The sequence below is a fragment of the Dioscorea cayenensis genome, chromosome 26, assembly GCF_009730915.1.
Source record: "Dioscorea cayenensis subsp. rotundata cultivar TDr96_F1 chromosome 26, TDr96_F1_v2_PseudoChromosome.rev07_lg8_w22 25.fasta, whole genome shotgun sequence".
In the NCBI taxonomy this organism is placed as follows: Eukaryota; Viridiplantae; Streptophyta; class Magnoliopsida; order Dioscoreales; family Dioscoreaceae; genus Dioscorea; species Dioscorea cayenensis.
Genome location: NC_052496.1, coordinates 518230 through 534000, shown reverse-complemented (window position 1 = coordinate 534000; position 15771 = coordinate 518230). Strand labels below are relative to the sequence as shown.

General features: G+C 37.0%; 2 protein-coding genes across 6 annotated transcripts; one reads left to right on the top strand and one right to left on the bottom strand.

Moving 5' to 3' along the window:
• Positions 1 to 4173: 4173 nt before the first annotated feature.
• Positions 4174 to 10943, top strand: LOC120253076 (CRM-domain containing factor CFM3, chloroplastic/mitochondrial-like). 5 transcript variants are annotated; one of them, XM_039261347.1, is made up of 10 exons: positions 4174 to 5453; positions 5770 to 6271; positions 6369 to 6499; positions 6972 to 7322; positions 7447 to 7603; positions 7719 to 8011; positions 8099 to 8158; positions 8280 to 8363; positions 8741 to 8853; positions 10816 to 10943. In XM_039261347.1, the coding sequence occupies exons 1-9, from the start codon at positions 4188 to 4190 to the stop codon at positions 8810 to 8812; spliced, it is 2916 nt and encodes a 971-aa protein (XP_039117281.1). In that variant the 5' UTR covers positions 4174 to 4187; the 3' UTR covers positions 8813 to 8853; positions 10816 to 10943. The 5 variants fall into 5 exon arrangements, with proteins under 5 accessions (XP_039117281.1, XP_039117282.1, XP_039117280.1 ...); XM_039261348.1 differs by having other exon boundaries at positions 10831 to 10941; XM_039261346.1 differs by lacking the exon at positions 10816 to 10943 and adding an exon at positions 9475 to 9611.
• LOC120253078 (chaperonin CPN60-like 2, mitochondrial) lies at positions 9238 to 14770 on the bottom strand. Its single transcript, XM_039261350.1, has 18 exons — positions 14560 to 14770; positions 14432 to 14453; positions 14213 to 14353; positions 13898 to 14057; positions 13370 to 13545; positions 13085 to 13180; positions 12900 to 13004; positions 12515 to 12601; positions 12310 to 12399; positions 11982 to 12062; positions 11791 to 11859; positions 11478 to 11555; positions 11057 to 11152; positions 10887 to 10986; positions 10681 to 10784; positions 10475 to 10580; positions 9651 to 9729; positions 9238 to 9548 (listed from the first exon to the last, which is right to left on the bottom strand). The coding sequence occupies exons 1-18, from the start codon at positions 14595 to 14597 to the stop codon at positions 9446 to 9448; spliced, it is 1731 nt and encodes a 576-aa protein (XP_039117284.1). The 5' UTR covers positions 14598 to 14770; the 3' UTR covers positions 9238 to 9445.
• Positions 14771 to 15771: the final 1001 nt, after the last annotated feature.

Genomic DNA, 15771 nt, shown 5'->3' with positions numbered 1-15771 from the left:
ACGGTGGAAGAAAGCAGAATTAGAATCGCCATGACAGAGCCAAAGCATTCTGGCACGCTGAGCCCAGAATATAGTATTTTGACGCAGGAGGGCAGAGAGCCTATTACGAAGAGCACGGAGCCAGATAGAATGCCAAGGGTCAGGCGAAGTGATATCTCGCTCCTCAACCTCTTTGATTTCCAATTCCAGGTTAGCAATCTCAGAATCAATTGGTCTCATACCTACAGTCTTCCAAGAAAGAATGTTTCGTTTAGCATTAATAATACAGTGGTGAAAAGAATGCAAGGGGATGAGATGTCAACAGAATCAAAAGCTTTGACAATGTTATCATGACAACTATGATAGTCAAGCCAAACATTATCAAACCGAAAAACAACATTTTTTGAAGGAGTGTAAGGATTGGCAGTGAGCAGGCGCGGGGAATGATCTGAACAGGCGCGCGGAAGATGTTGATTCACAATAGAAGCAAAAGAGACCACCCAGTCATGACTAGAAAGGAATCTGTCAAGTCTCAACCACCGGCAGGCAAGCCCAGTTTGGTTATTGCACCAGGTGAAACATGTGCCTACGAAACCAATGTCAACAAGATTATTATTATTAATAAAGGAATTAAAATAGGTGGATTTGTAAGAATAAGATATGTAACTTCCTCCCTTGAAGTCAAGATTAGACATGATGGCATTAAAATCTCCTGCAAGAATCCAGGGTAAACTAGTGTTGCTAATGCCAACAAGGGTGTTCCATAAGAGCTTATGAGCAGCTAAAATTTGAGAGTTGTATACAATCGAAAGGATCCAGGAGCCCTCAGAAGAAGAGATAACCAGGTTGAGGGACATGAGGGTGGCCGCAATCGGAGTAACCTGCCCAAGGCTTCGGGACCAGAGGGCGATGATACCCCCGGAGAAACCCTACGCCGGGATAGCCGCCCACTCCCAAGTGCGAGCAAAAAAACTACAAAAACGGTAACAACGATCAGAGTCAGTTTTTGTTTCAACAAGGCAAATGATAGTAGGTTTCAGACGACGCATGAGGTCACGAATGTGATCAATAGTACGAGGGTTAGAAGCACCACGACAATTCCAACAGAGAATCTTAATATTAGTTCGCATAATCATAAAAAAACTAAGAGGAGAAGAACAGAAAAGCAAGGGCTTTAAGAGGTAGAAGTTGATCTCCCTTTTTTAGGGCGGGAGTTGTTCTTGGTGGGAGCGCGCCGAGCAAGGGCCTCCAGTTTTATATCTTTTGATAGTTTGAGAGAAGCATATCGTCATCTGGCTCAAAATGGGACCCAGAGTCATCAGAGCCCAGAGTAGAGCCTGAGTCACTAGGGTCGTCCATATGGAGTTCTGGTTGAGGAGGGGGGAGGAGCGCAAGCTTTACCCTATCAACCAAGGCGGAGTGATTAGGATCAGTAACATTAGCCTAGTGCCCAGGTGCATGCCCTCACTGTCTCTTTGAAAGGCTTGCAGTTTGGACACTAGTTCATGAGTGGAAATCCAGATTTGAAAATAATAATAATAATAATAATAATAATAATAATAATAATAATAATAATATAAAAAAATAATTACTTGCAGGATATCACCTGTGTGATGTGTCATGCAGATTTGGAATCTGCAGACCATCTACTCACCCAATGTACGGTGGTTTTTCATATTTGAAGTTTTTTTTGGCCAACTTTTTAGTGCTCACCGTAACCCCAATTCTTTGAGGGATATGTGGGGGAGCTGGTGCACATATTTTAGGAAATCCCTTACTTTTCTTTGGGATTTGCTTCTTCGAGCTGTAACGTAGAATATTTGGGTTGAAAGAAATACGCGTATTTTTTTTTTATTGTGCTTGCTCTTCGACTTCTTTTATTATTGTTAAAATTATTTATATGGTGCTCATGTGGATTAATGCAATTTTCTGAGTTGAAGAAAGCAAAACTGGAGGAGTCGAGTGGAAAGCTTAAGAGAAGCCTTGATTTTCTCTCATCACGTGACTTGGAGCAGAGGGTTCAGTCTGACTTGGTTCCTACTCAGAGTGAGGGCTAGTGTTGCTATGGGGTTTTCATCCTAGTGGGGTCTGTCCCTCTACTTGGCTTTTTGTCTTTTTCGTTTAGTAGTTTTGTTGTAACATGTACTCTTTTCCCACTCCTGATGGGTTCATTTTTGGCATCCGTTGTTGATATTTTGTGTGCTTGTATTTTTCTTTTAATGAATGTGGTTTATCTATTATTTTCAAAAAAAATAAAATAAAATAAAATGAGTGAATGGGAATGTTTTATGTATAGCTTGATCCGCAATGTGATGTTATTTATATACAAATAAATTATTTTCAGGAATTAGTTCCACTGACTGATTGAGTATATATTTATTTTTGTGTTTGATCATTTTAATTAGTCCTATGTTGTTTTCAAAAACAGTGCTGCCGACAACCTTTTCTCATAAAACAAATTTAATTGCTATTATTATTATTATTATTATTATTATTATTATTATTATTATTATTAAATGTGGGCAAACCATCTATTTGAGATAGAAACGCATGAGAAGCTAAGTTTTATAAAACAGTGCATTTTACTCATGCGAGATGAGTTCAAACTTATTTTTGAGCGAAACAAACATTTAATATAAGAGACTTGATCTTAATAGATGAAATAATGATAACACAGTTCATTTTGATTCGTGTAAATGAACCGAGATAAGCTGAGCTGAGCTTGGCCATGTTCAAGTTCGGCTCACCATTATTTTAATCGAGCTCGAGCCAAGCTCGAGCTTTCTATATCCGAGCCTGAGCCAAGCTCAAACTTGAGCCTGCATCGAGCTTCATAAATAGTAAAGCTCTTAGGTTCAACTCATTTGCTTGATAAAGTTTGATCATTTTTTTCATAAGTAATGCATCATCATAATTATTATTATTAAAAAATATTGTTTTAAAATTAATATTGAACCTTTTATAATAAAAATTATAAATTAATCTTATTTTTTTTAAAAAAAGTATACTTAAAAATTAGTGTAATATTTTTGCAATACATTATTAATGATCCCATAGATGACGATGCTAATATTGATATAAAAGTTTTTTATAAATATTTTACATAAATAAGATTGTTGATGATATATAAATAATTTTATTAATAATTTTTATAAATTAACTTGTTAATAATATTATAAATGAGTATTTTAATAATTCTTATAAGCGAGCTTTTAATGATACTATAAATGGATCACGAGTTTTAACGAGGTGAGCTTGGTGATGTTCAAACTTGGCTTGTTTACCTTATGAGATTTAACAAATGAGCTGAGCATAGCCTTCAAGCTTTTAATGAATGCATTGTTTCATTTACAACCCTTTAAACTTGCAAGAATCTCGATAATCTTTTATAATACTAGGTATTTTCCCCGGCTTCGCATAGGATTTTTTAAAATTTTGTGAGGAGTTTTGAAGTAATATCATATATAAAATAATATAATTAAACAACTCCTATCATAGAAACTATTTTATACCTTAGATTTCAAAGGTCTTATGGACATTTATTATATAAATAATTAGATGTAATTAATGTTTTTCAATTATTAATATTATAAGTAATATAAATAAAAACTTAAATATTATTAAAAAAATTAAAATTATTCCTTCAAACGCTCTCAAAGTAGATTATACATCTAGTTTAATAGTATGTATAGATGATTTAATTAATATAAATAAATATTTAAATGATACAGTTATATATTTTATGGTAGTTACATGAGCCAACTAGCAGGTTAATTTGTTTAGATCTAAACCCATTTATATATTAACCATTAGTTAGAAAACATTAAACCACATGATCCAACTTGGAAATAGTACTTTCATAACTTTTGAATTAATATTTAATTCCAATTTCATTTTATTATACTTTTTAGAGAGGCACATGCTTGAACAGCTCCAGTCGACATTATTATTCTATTTTATCTGATTTTTTAAATATATTTTTCTTTAAATAATGTTCATGATTCATGATCTAAAGTACTAACTTGGGTGTGATGTTTAATAAGTAAAATATGGTAAATGGAGCTCCGAAAAATAACGGATGCAAAACTGAAAGTCCGAACCCGTTAGAATAATCGGAGCTCCAATAACATCCGAAACCCGATAAGCGAAAGAAGGAGAAAGATATGAATAGCTTTGCTTTGCTCGAAGAGCTCGCCCAGTTGCCTCTAATGGCGTCGTTGCCATTCAAGCCCCTCGATCCTCTCTTCTCCCCCATTTCGTCTCTTCCAAGCCTTCGAAGTAGAAACCTTGTTCTTCTCCGGAGTCTCAATTCTCACAGTCCTTCACTCCAACCCCAGTCGGATTCTAGACCTGCGGAACTATGGCAGGAATCCAGCGAGAAGAAGAGGAGGAGGAGGAAGCCCAAGCCGGATTTTTACAAGCAAACCATCCAGCGATGGTCTGCGAAGATCTCCTCCCCGAGGACGCAATTCCCATGGCAGGAGCGGCAAGAAGACGAGAAAGATGAGTGTTTGGATTCAGGTACGCAGACAAACCTTTCTACAACCGAGGGCATTGATACTAGGTTTAATTTGATGGATGATATGGTGAATTTTTCTACGGATGGTGTGAAGTTTGAGGAATTTACTGATGGGATTGTTCCTCCGAGTAGTAAGATCACTTCGTCTGAGCTTGTAGATGAGAAGCTATTAGTTGTTGAAAATTCGAGCTTGCCCTCGGGGCGTCATCGAGTGTTGGCCCCTTGGGACCATGGAGTGAAACCGAGAAAACCTCCGTTGGACTCCATTGTTGAAAACTTGACGGCTCTCGGTGATCCCATTGTTGTTGAAGAGCTTGACGAGGATGAGAAGCATGAAGCTGCATTGGAGAAAAAGAGTTTTGATGAGGATTCGATAGTTTTTTATGGAATTGATCAGCTTTCATCTGTTTCTGAGGATAAGAAGACATTGAACGCCAAAACTACAAGCTTTTGTTCCAAAAATGATGTGAATGATCGCATTGAAAATTATTCTGATCCTGAAGTTAAAGGACCTCTATTGTCTGGTCTTAAGTTTAATGCTAGGAATGAGATAAGTAGGGTAAGTTTAGTTGTTGACAAGCTGAAAAGGTCTTTGGATCAACATAGTTCAGACCAGGATCAAAATAAGAAGCAACTGAATTCAACTAGTTATACTGACAAGCTAATGGCTTCAGTGTCATTTCCCTGGGAGAGAGGTAATGACAGCACCCAAGGTGAGGGTTTGCGCAGGAGGAGTAACACTGAACTTGCGGAGAGAACCATTCCAGAGCTAGAATTGCAGAGGCTTAGGAATGTTGCTTTGAGGATGAAGGAGAGGATGAAGGTGGGAGCAGCAGGGGTGACAGAGGCTCTGGTAAAAAGTATTCACGAGAAGTGGAAAGAGGATGAGGTGGTCAAATTGAAGTTTGAAGGTCCCCCAACATTGAACATGAAGAGGACCCATGAGACTTTAGAGGTCAGTGGCGTTCTCACAAGCTATTTCTTCTTTGAGCATATCAGTTATTCTCCCTTTTCCCTGGAGATTTCAGTTAGTACCAAGTTCTTGCTAGTTTTGGTGGGTAATTTGTGAACTAAGAACAAAATACTTGTGTTAAATAATATTATTCTTCTTTCTAATTCTAAACTAGAAATATTTTTTGGACTGGCCATACTCTTAAAATCAAATGCAAATTTTGTTTATGATACATCTTTCTGTACATGTTATTTATGTTGTTCATTTGAAAAATTTATTGGCACTAGCTGATTGACATGTATGCTCTAATGTTGATCAGAGAAAAACGGGAGGTCTTGTGATATGGAGGTCTGGCAGCTCACTTGTGTTGTACCGGGGAATGAGCTATGAACTTCCTTGTGTTCAATTATATTCAAAACTTGCTAATGTTGAAGCTGAACAGGAAAATGTACCTTCCTTAATGACAGATGTGGTTAGGGTTTCCGTAACATGTAATGTAGATAACTTGATTTCTTTTCCAAGACCATCTGAAGGATCAGAAGCATCTAATGCTGACAGCATGAACTCTTTTCCAAATTCATCGAAATGGACTGTTGATATTCTTGAAATAGACAGTTTGCTTGATCAGTTGGGGCCACGATTTAGGGATTGGTCTGGGCGTAGTCCAGTACCTGTTGATGCTGATTTGCTTCCTGGTGTAATTGCCGGTTACAAACCACCATATAGGCTTCTTCCTCACAAGACACGTAGAAGTCTTCGAGACAGAGATGTAACATTTTTCCGTAGGCTTGCCAGAGGAATGCCTCCTCATTTTGCCCTTGGTATGAATATAAATACATGGCTAGCTAATGAAGTTCACAGCCTATGAAAGTATCATGTTTCATGGTGTAACTTGATCATTTTTTGCCTTGGTTGCAGGGAGAAACAGGCAACACCAGGGTTTGGCTAATGCCATGGTGAAGCTATGGGAGAAAAGTGTTATTGCGAAAATTGCCATCAAGAGGGGTGTGCCAAACACATGTAATGATAGGATGGCTGAAGAACTCAAGGTGGACATTATGTGACATGATTTACATTGGTAGGATTTGGTGACATGATTTTTTTTTTGTATAGGGTTGTTGAAAATTTTTTTAAATACCATCACTATATGCCCTTCCTTCACATGATTTTGTACCCTGTTGCTTGAAACCATACATTACCCTAATTGTTAATTTTCATATGCTGGAATTTGATGTTATTGTTCTCTAATTTTTGCACACATGTTAGAGTTGAATCTCCCTAATATGTTTTTGTAGCCAGGTTGTGTATCCAAGATTCAATGGTAAAACTTGTGTCCTATTCTAAGTTTGCTTGCCCATAGCTGATTTTTTTTAACTCCTAGCTCCGGCTAAGCTTAAATCCTGAAAATTTTTTATCACCCACTGTCTTTCCCTGTGTTTAAACTTCCACTATTTGGATGGTAGCTATCTGATTTCAAACTTGTTTAGAATATAAATTCTGATTTGGGGTAATGGCTAGCAGAACTTAACAGGGGGAGTACTTCTCTCAAGGAACAAGGAGTATATTGTCTTCTATAGGGGAAATGACTTCTTGCCACTTTCCATTAGAAATACTTTAATAGAAAGGCAGAAGCTAGCAGATGCTCAACAAGATGAGGAAGAAGAAGCCAGAGCAAGAGCTTCCACATTGATTGCTGCAACCGCTAAAACTATCAAGGGCCCATTAGTTGCTGGTACCCTTCAGGAGTTTGTGAAAGCAAACACTCGCTGGGCAAACCAACCAAGCAATGAAGAAAGGGAGAAGATGAGGAGAGAACTGGTTTTAGCTAAGCATGCAGGTGCAATCAAGTTTCTTGAGAGAAAGCTATTTTTTGTAAGTTTCAGCACACCAGAAATTTATGTTTCAGAGCATTTCATTTATGAAAAGATTCATAAGATGAATGCAATAGCTTGAAGGTGGTTCATCTTACTAATATTTTTCTTCTTCTGTTTAACAGGCACAATTAAAAGTTAAGAAGGCCGAGAAGGCTTTAGCAAAAGTGCAGGAATTTCTGAAGCCTGCAGAACTCCCAACTGATATAGAAACTATTACAGATGAGGAACGGTTCTTATTTCGCCAGATGGGTCTTAAAATGAGAGCTTTTCTACTTGTGGGTATGGCAATATTATTATTGTCCACTGTTTTATCACAATTTTTTAAGCTGTGCAACAGAAAAATAACCATTGAAATAAAACCGGTTTCCTATTACTCATCTTTGTTCCCTATCAGGTCGGCGAGAAGTCTTTGATGGTGTTATAACAAACATTCACTTGCACTGGAAGCACAGGGAACTAGTCAAAATAATAGTGAGAGGAAAAAGTTTTCCCCTAGTGAAGCACATGGCAATCTCTCTTGAGGCGGAGAGTGGTGGTTTGTTGATTTCACTTGATAAAACCACTAAAGGTTATGCGATAATCCTCTACCGAGGTAAGAACTATCAACGGCCACTTACGGTAAAACCCCCAAATCTATTGACAAAGAGACAAGCATTAGCCCGCGCCATAGAACTTCAGAGACGTGAGGTATAGTTATAGTATTCTACCCTGAGTTGTAAATTTCTTAGGACTCTGGTGCATTATTCTCACCAATCACCATTGTCAAACTTGCAGGCCCTGCATCATCATATATTAAATCTGCGGGATAAAATCTATGCGATGAAATCACACCTGGTATGATCATGCTTATCCATTCTCCTTAGTTCACATTATATTAAGATAACTGTGAAAAGCCAAATGGCTCGGTGCTCATTCGTGCTCAGAACTGATTCCTCTCTTCAATATCTGCACACAGTATCAAATGCAGTATGGACAAGAATCTGGTAATGGAATGGATCTAAGAGTTGATGATGGGGCTTACCCTACTGATGATGTCGAGGTAAGAATACGGGTTTCTTTTGCTCTCAATTTATTAATTTGATTACTCAGCATCCGAATGTATTGCCACTGAGATAATTATTTTGTGTTGACCATAAGGATTTCAGTGATAAGAATTCACCATGAACTGGATTAACATGTTGTCTGTTTGAATTTTTCCATCAGAGCCACTCTTTCCACTACTGCTGTCGCTTATTGTGTCAGTTTAGCATTTTGTTTCCTTTTGTTTAGCAATTTACAGCAGATTGTGAGTTCAGGCTTATTATCATATTAAGTTCTTAACATCTTATATAAATCCAGAAGATATTGATTTAAATTGTCAATATGATAAAGAGTATTGATCATGACAGTCTCATATAAAACATTTGTCTGTTCCAGGATGAAGGCGAAGAGGCATACTTTGAAACATACAACAGTGGCGGTGAGGAAGATGATACTTACACACAGTGATTGCTGGAGTTCCTCGTCGGAGGTGACCATTCTATAAAAAGGTTCATGTGCAGGGTCTTATTGTTTTGGTATTACTTGTTATCTTGTCTATTTTAAAATCTGTCAACTCTGAAATTTCACAACTGCCATGAACTCTGACAAAAATTATTTCCCTGCCAAATGAAAGGTTGAGGGCTCAACTGAGGTTCGAAGCAAATACACATGAATAATAATAATAATAATAATATAGAAGAAGGATGACAAGTAATTTTGGAATAATCAAGAGGTGATTAATAATTTCACTATTTTTTAAGGGGTGGCGAGAAAAATCAACCTAATCAACGAGATTTTCATTCTCTTGAAAATCAACTACATTACTGGCCAGGCATACTTCAAATATCAACTTTCTAAATTTTCAACCTGAAAAGTATCATTGACAATGTAAATATAAAAACAACTGCATTTCATGAGCTTGCTTAAAATTTCCACAATAACACCCCAAATGTTACATTTTAGAATGGTAATAAGGTCCAAATACATTAAAATTAAGCATGAGCCAGCTATCCCTGCCATTAGAAAGCACCGGCGGGCTACAACTGATTTTCATTATTGTTCATTCAAAGTATTCTTGTTTGTATGTTCGATTCGATCAAATCAATAATCCATATCATTGTTGAAATCAGGCACTCGTCTCACTTTCGAGCTCTTTGCTTGTTCGACGATCGCTGCTTCAGTAGTTGTCAACAATAAGGAGACACTACACAATCCAAACACCAACATAAGACTTCTAATACAATTGTCTAGCAACTAAATTTTAAAAGGGTTCAGTTCAAAGTTCAAATATGTGAGTGTGTCTCACCTTGCTGCATCAACAAGAGCAGTTCTGATTACTTTGAGCGGATCGACAATACCGGCCTTCACCATGTCAACATACTCACCTGTTCCCACAAAATCAACATGTATCCACCATATCATCTTAAGGTTAAACAAAAATGAAAACATATTCAGTTCGAGAAGAGTCCCTAAGCCATCACATTAATGTGATTTCGCCGACTTAGTATCATTGTATTCATCTAGAAATTCTTAGCCAAATTGTTGCATCCTAAGATTATATATGTCACATCACCACCGCAATAGGCGAGTGTTAAGATATTTAACTCCCGTACGGGGATCGATGGTTCAACTTCCTCCCAATGCATGGTGGGTGTAGTGAGTGTGTGATGGTTTGTCCACATTATAAATAAGAATGGATGTATCCTCTTTCTTTGTATGTCTCTCTTCTATGTAACTCCAGTAAGCTTTGCTAATATTTATGGTTTATCCACCTTTTCCCAAAAAAAAAAAAAAAAGAAAAAGGTTGACATTCATCAGGCACATCCTAATTCATCAACCTTTTGAACCTAGATAAGGAAAGGAGAAGCATGCATGATGTGAAATCTTATTTCTCCAGAGATGCTAATGTTTTGAACCAATATCCACTTTTTGAACCACGAGAATTAAGTGTCTGTTTAGGTTGAGGTGCAGTGGAGGAGAAGAATAAAAGTAAACAAGAAGTTACTAGTGTAGTGTTTCATTCAAAGAAGAAAATAAAATGAATAAACTCATGAAAGGAAATGCATTTATAAAATTTTCTCTCCTTTTCTTTTATGTTAATTTTCCTTGAAGCTTTCCGAAGCAGCATACCTTTAGCAGCATCATAGCCCATATTTAGGTTATCTTGTTCGAGGAGTTTACCAACAATTACGGCACCATCAACACCAGCATTGGCCGCAATTGTGGTAATAGGCGCCTATCACATTAAAAAAAATTTATAAAAAGTTTTAATGGTAAATTACAAAATCATTATAAACTAATCATGAAAACAAACATGCAACAAATATAGGACAAACCTTCAAAGCATTCTGTAAAACTTGAACTCCTGTCTTCTCATCACTATTAGAAGTATGGATTTTATCAAGCTCTCTTGCTGCATATAACAAAGCAACACCACCACCTAAAGAAATACATCAATTGTTAACTGACAGAACAACCATCTCCAGCTACAAGAGAATGCAGGCAATGACGATGAGAGGTGAAAACAAGCCAATGAGCTTACCAGGAACAATACCCTCCTCAACAGCTGCTCTGGATGCGTTCAGTGCGTCTTTTACCCGACCTTTTCTCTCCCCAACTTCCGCTTCACTAGCTCCACCAATCTGTATGCCAAACCAAAGTCAATATCGATAGAAATAAGGCATCAGAATATGAAGATGACTGAAAGCAAACCTTGAGGACAGCCACCCCACCAGACAACTTTGACAACCGTTCCTGTGCTTTCTCCTTATCAAACATGGCAGTACTTGTCTCTATCAATTTTCTTAGCTGCCACACTGAATTGTGTCAGTTTTTGTTCAAGATTACTTAACATTATATGTAATTTACATTGCTTCTGTGTATCTTTTACACATTGCATATTTTCAGCTGCACTATAATGGGACCAAAAATGGCTTTCTCCCTTGAAAAAAAAGTCAAAAAGTGCTTTGCTTCTCCTTGAGTTTGATGGCAATAGTGGAGGCTGTTCAACATTTTATTTCTTATTTATGTCCACATATAATCTCATTGTCTTATTCATTCTCCAAATCATTAGCATGAGAAGGTAGAGCAGATATCATCATATTTAAGATCATGCAAAGCTAAGGTCAATTACCTGCTCACACCTTTCCTCTATCACATTCTTGTCACCACCACCATGTAGAATAATGGTATCATCAAGAGAAACAGTAACCTAGCACAAGGAAAGATCAATATAAGATACACATATGAATATGAATGCAGTATGTGCAGCAAGCACATCATCCAAAAGAAACTGACAAGCATTCCAGATAATAAAATCAGATATTTAGCCTTGAGAAGCTCGAAATGTGAACATAGGGCTATGAAAACAGCACATAAAAATTATATTGATAGAACAACATTTGAGAACTCCACCCTTAAGAATATATACAGAATAAGACATAAACCTTTTTTGCAGTACCAAGCATTGTGATATCAACTTTTTCAAGGTTCAGACCACGATCTTCAGAAATAACCTGTGTCATAAATTAGTGCTGCATAACCTTTCTGAAGCATATCAGCAAAAATCAGATAATTGAGATGGAAAAATCTTTCCAGAAAGCAATCTCCCAAAATTTCTATCAAGTTAGAATCTCACCTCTCCTCCTGTTAGAATAGCAAGATCATCCAAAACCGCTCTCCTATTTTCACCAAAACCAGGAGTTCTAATGGCGCATACCTAGAGTTGAAGCAATTGTTGTCAGAAAACCCTTGACAATTTTCAGAAGATCACGGACCAAAAGACGAAGCTTATTTAGATGAGCTACAAGAGCTTATATGGCAAAGAAGATGAATTTCATGGCTTTTCCCAAATATGAAGTAATGAATAGAAAAGTATTAGTCAGTTAATTGACATAAGTAAAGTGAGGGGTAAAAAAACAAACTAGTCATTATACCATCAAGACAACAACATAATAGACAATTACCTTGACTCCAGAGTGTCGCTTGTTCAGTACGAGCATCGCAAGAGCATCAGTTTCAACATCCTCGGCAATTATCAGAAGAGATCTATTTCTCTGTATAATGGCATAAATAGGGTTTGCACATAAGAGAGTCCCTCTAAGTTCAATAAATATGCATCCAAAAAATTTCAGGAATGACTCTTAAAAATTAAATATTATTGTTTGTTACCTTCTTAGATAACTCCAATATCCGGGCAAGAGACTTAAAGTCAGAAATTTTCTTATCATAGACGAAGATCAGCGTGTTTTCTAGTTCCTGTGCATTGGCAAATGGAAGAACATAAGTTGCATTTAATCTACTTCCAAGATGAACTGTAACGCTTTCAAAAAGTTTACAGACAAATTATGCAAGGTATAGCTATGATGGACAAGAGATGAAAATTATCAAGGGGCTTTCAAAGAAAACAAACAAGGTGTGGAAATTAGCAATCTAGGTTAGATAACTGGCTAAGCTCTGTAGAGCCACAAAATGCAAAAAGAAAATATAGATAATACGACAAAAGGAATTCCATGAGGATGACCATCCAAAGGAAAATATAGATGATATAACTCACACATCTTTGTGTCTTTTCGTCTGTGATAAAATAGGGAGATATATAGCCCCTCGCTAATTTCATTCCCTCCACCACTTCCAGCTCATCGTAAAATGTCTTTCCATCCTTAAATATCAGAAAATCAACACAATAGTGAGTGGCTATGAAATTGAACATGCTAACTGGTCCAGTTACACAGCACTTACAGAAACCGTGATGGTCCCATCCTTTCCAACTTTTTCCATTGCTCTTGCAATCAACTCTCCAATTTCTCTGTCATTATTGGCAGAAATGGTTGCTACCTGTTGCAATTTGCATGAATAAGAACACGAGTAATTGGAAGTCGGCAAGTACCAGATGTTACACCAACTCACAAACAGTAAGGGTCACATTAAAGAAACTATCAGATCATCAACATATCCGGTTAATGCTTCACACGGGAAGGTTGGCTGAGCATTTGGTATCTTTTCAAAATTGCAGGATCTTCTCACCTGAGTAATCTCATCAGGTGTGCTTATCTGGAATGCTCTGCTCTTCAAGTGAGAAACAACAGCATCCACAGCAATGTTAATACCTTTGCGCAAGTCCATGACGTTAACCCCTGCTGCCACAGACTTGCAGCCTTCCGAAAATATAGCTTGCGTTAAAACTGTTGCACAAGTTGTGCCTGTAATACACAAAAAAAAAAGGCTCACTGACTGATTGCCATCAATGATGACATGGATCATACTGAGAGTGACAGGAAGGCAGTCTATGAATGTCATAATGTAAAGGATTATGTACTGGGAAACATATAATATTTTGGAAAATAGGTTCCAATTTTTATTATGGGGGCGTCATGTTGAGATTCAGAAAGCTCTGAAAAGAGAATTGCTATTAGAAATCCATTCTCTACCAACACTAAAAAATAGATCTATCACATGGTGATCAATTCATAACCAAACATAAAGCAAATTCATTATCCAGGTCAAAGTCATGAAAAGCCTACACACACACACACAAAAAGGGTAAGTGTTTACCATCTCCAGCAGCAGTATTAGTGGTTTCTGCAACCTGCTTAACAAGATTAGCCCCGACATTCTTCATTTTGTCCGCAAACTCAATGCTTTTAGCAACTGTGACACCATCTTTGGTAACCTTTGGATTTCCATGGTCTTTAGATATGATAACATTACGCCCCTGCATATGCTAAAGATTTTTACATTGCCGCTAAATTGATTCATTAACTTCTTCTGCACAGACTGGCATCAAAATCTCATCTTTCCAACTTTGTCATTCCATTACTGAGAAATTAGAAAACTGAAATGAAAATAAGAGGTGCAAGAACAGATCACCTTGGGACCCATGGTAACCTTGACGGCCTCGGCGAGTTCATTTACGCCTTGCAGCATAGCAGCGCGTGCGCCAATGCCAAAGTTAATGTCTTTCGTGGGCACAGCATAGCCTCTGGTCTGGAGTGTCCTTCCATTCCAAATCTGGACCGAAATACAAAACAATCATGGAAACCAAGAAGAGAGCCGATGAACAAAGAGGAATTAGAAGAGAATCAGCACCTGTTTCTTAGAAGCAGAGGCCCTGTAATGCAAATCCAAGGAAAGAAGTAACACGATGATTCAGAGAGGAGAGATAGAAAGGGCGATGGTTTTGGATCAACTGCAAATGCGAGCATCGAAAGGCGTACCTTAGGATCGAAGACGCAGCGGCGAAGGCTCGATTCATGGCGGGGTTTGGAGACAAAGAAAGGATTTTTATTTATTTCAGTGCTTTCTCACTAGTGTTTGAAGGGTTTAAGAGTAGGGTTTAGGGTTTTTGGCTGTGAAACCAGCCGCACATCTACATCGCTGACGAATTGTGCTGATCCCAAGAAACGTATTTCTTTCTATTAAAAAATAATCTCATTTTTTTGTTCTCTATAATTATAAAAAAGGAAAAATATATAAATTTTTCGTCATTATATTATAAATAACAAAAATGTTCCATTCTTCGTTATTAATAGCTACTGATTACAAATCACTCCCAATCTCTGATTCTAATCAAATACAAGCCAAATGAAGATGGGATTATTATTTTTTATTATTTAAAAAAAAAAATATGAATGAGTTACATATTCGAACTCTTAACCATTGATTTGAGAGAGAATAATAAAACACCAATTGTTCTGTTATAGTGGTAGTTTAATGAGATTAGTCAATCAAATACTGATATAGTTTAATGTTAGTCATAAATGATTATGAATTATGGATGCAGGACCTGGCAAATGTATGACATATACACCCCATCTATTGAAAAGATTAGTGATACAATAAACAAGATGCAGGCTGTCTTGGAGATGAATGTAACTTTGGTGAACCCTGGCTGCTGCCTGAAGACAAGAAAGTATGCTCAAGTGCAGCCAGCCCTGATGAACATGGTGTCTGCTGCAAAGCTTTCTTAGAACCAAGTTGGCCAGGATGAAGTGATCATCATGATCATTGAGATATCCAATCTTCATATTTTCATCATCTTTAAGTTAAGGTACCCTTAATATTCTGGAGCTTTTCTTTGGATCCATATGACTGGAGGCATTTTATTTTTATCCACTAGGTTCATGAACAGGGTGGTCTCTACAACGTTGGCAATTGGTCACCATGAAGATACTGTGACCATTGTGGTTTGTGTCTCTTCCTAATCACATCAACTTTTAGTCTTTACCAAGTTAGGCATTAACTTGCTATTATTATTTCTTTACTTATAATTGAGTTCTTCCATGAAGAGGATATTTAGTTACATTGAAGAGAAACTTTGTACATGAGATTATCTGGCTCACCTTTTATTACTATTTTTTTTTTACCCATTTTGTGTGTATTTTCATGTTGGGTTGGCATAATTTTTAAACAATTTTTGTTAAGCTGGA

Coding starts and splice junctions, on each gene's coding strand:
- LOC120253076 (XM_039261347.1), top strand. CDS start 4,188: ATGGCGTCGTTGCCATTCAAGCCCCTCGATCCTCTCTTCTCCCCCATT. Junction 5,454..5,769: donor GGACCCATGAGACTTTAGAG/GTCAGTGGCGTT, acceptor AATGTTGATCAG/AGAAAAACGGGAGGTCTTGT. Junction 8,364..8,740: donor ACCCTACTGATGATGTCGAG/GTAAGAATACGG, acceptor TGTCTGTTCCAG/GATGAAGGCGAAGAGGCATA.
- LOC120253078 (XM_039261350.1), bottom strand. CDS start 14,597: ATGAATCGAGCCTTCGCCGCTGCGTCTTCGATCCTAAG. Junction 13,546..13,897: donor TAATACTGCTGCTGGAGATG/GTAAACACTTAC, acceptor TGTGTATTACAG/GCACAACTTGTGCAACAGTT. Junction 12,400..12,514: donor TATTGGAGTTATCTAAGAAG/GTAACAAACAAT, acceptor GCCATTATACAG/AGAAATAGATCTCTTCTGAT.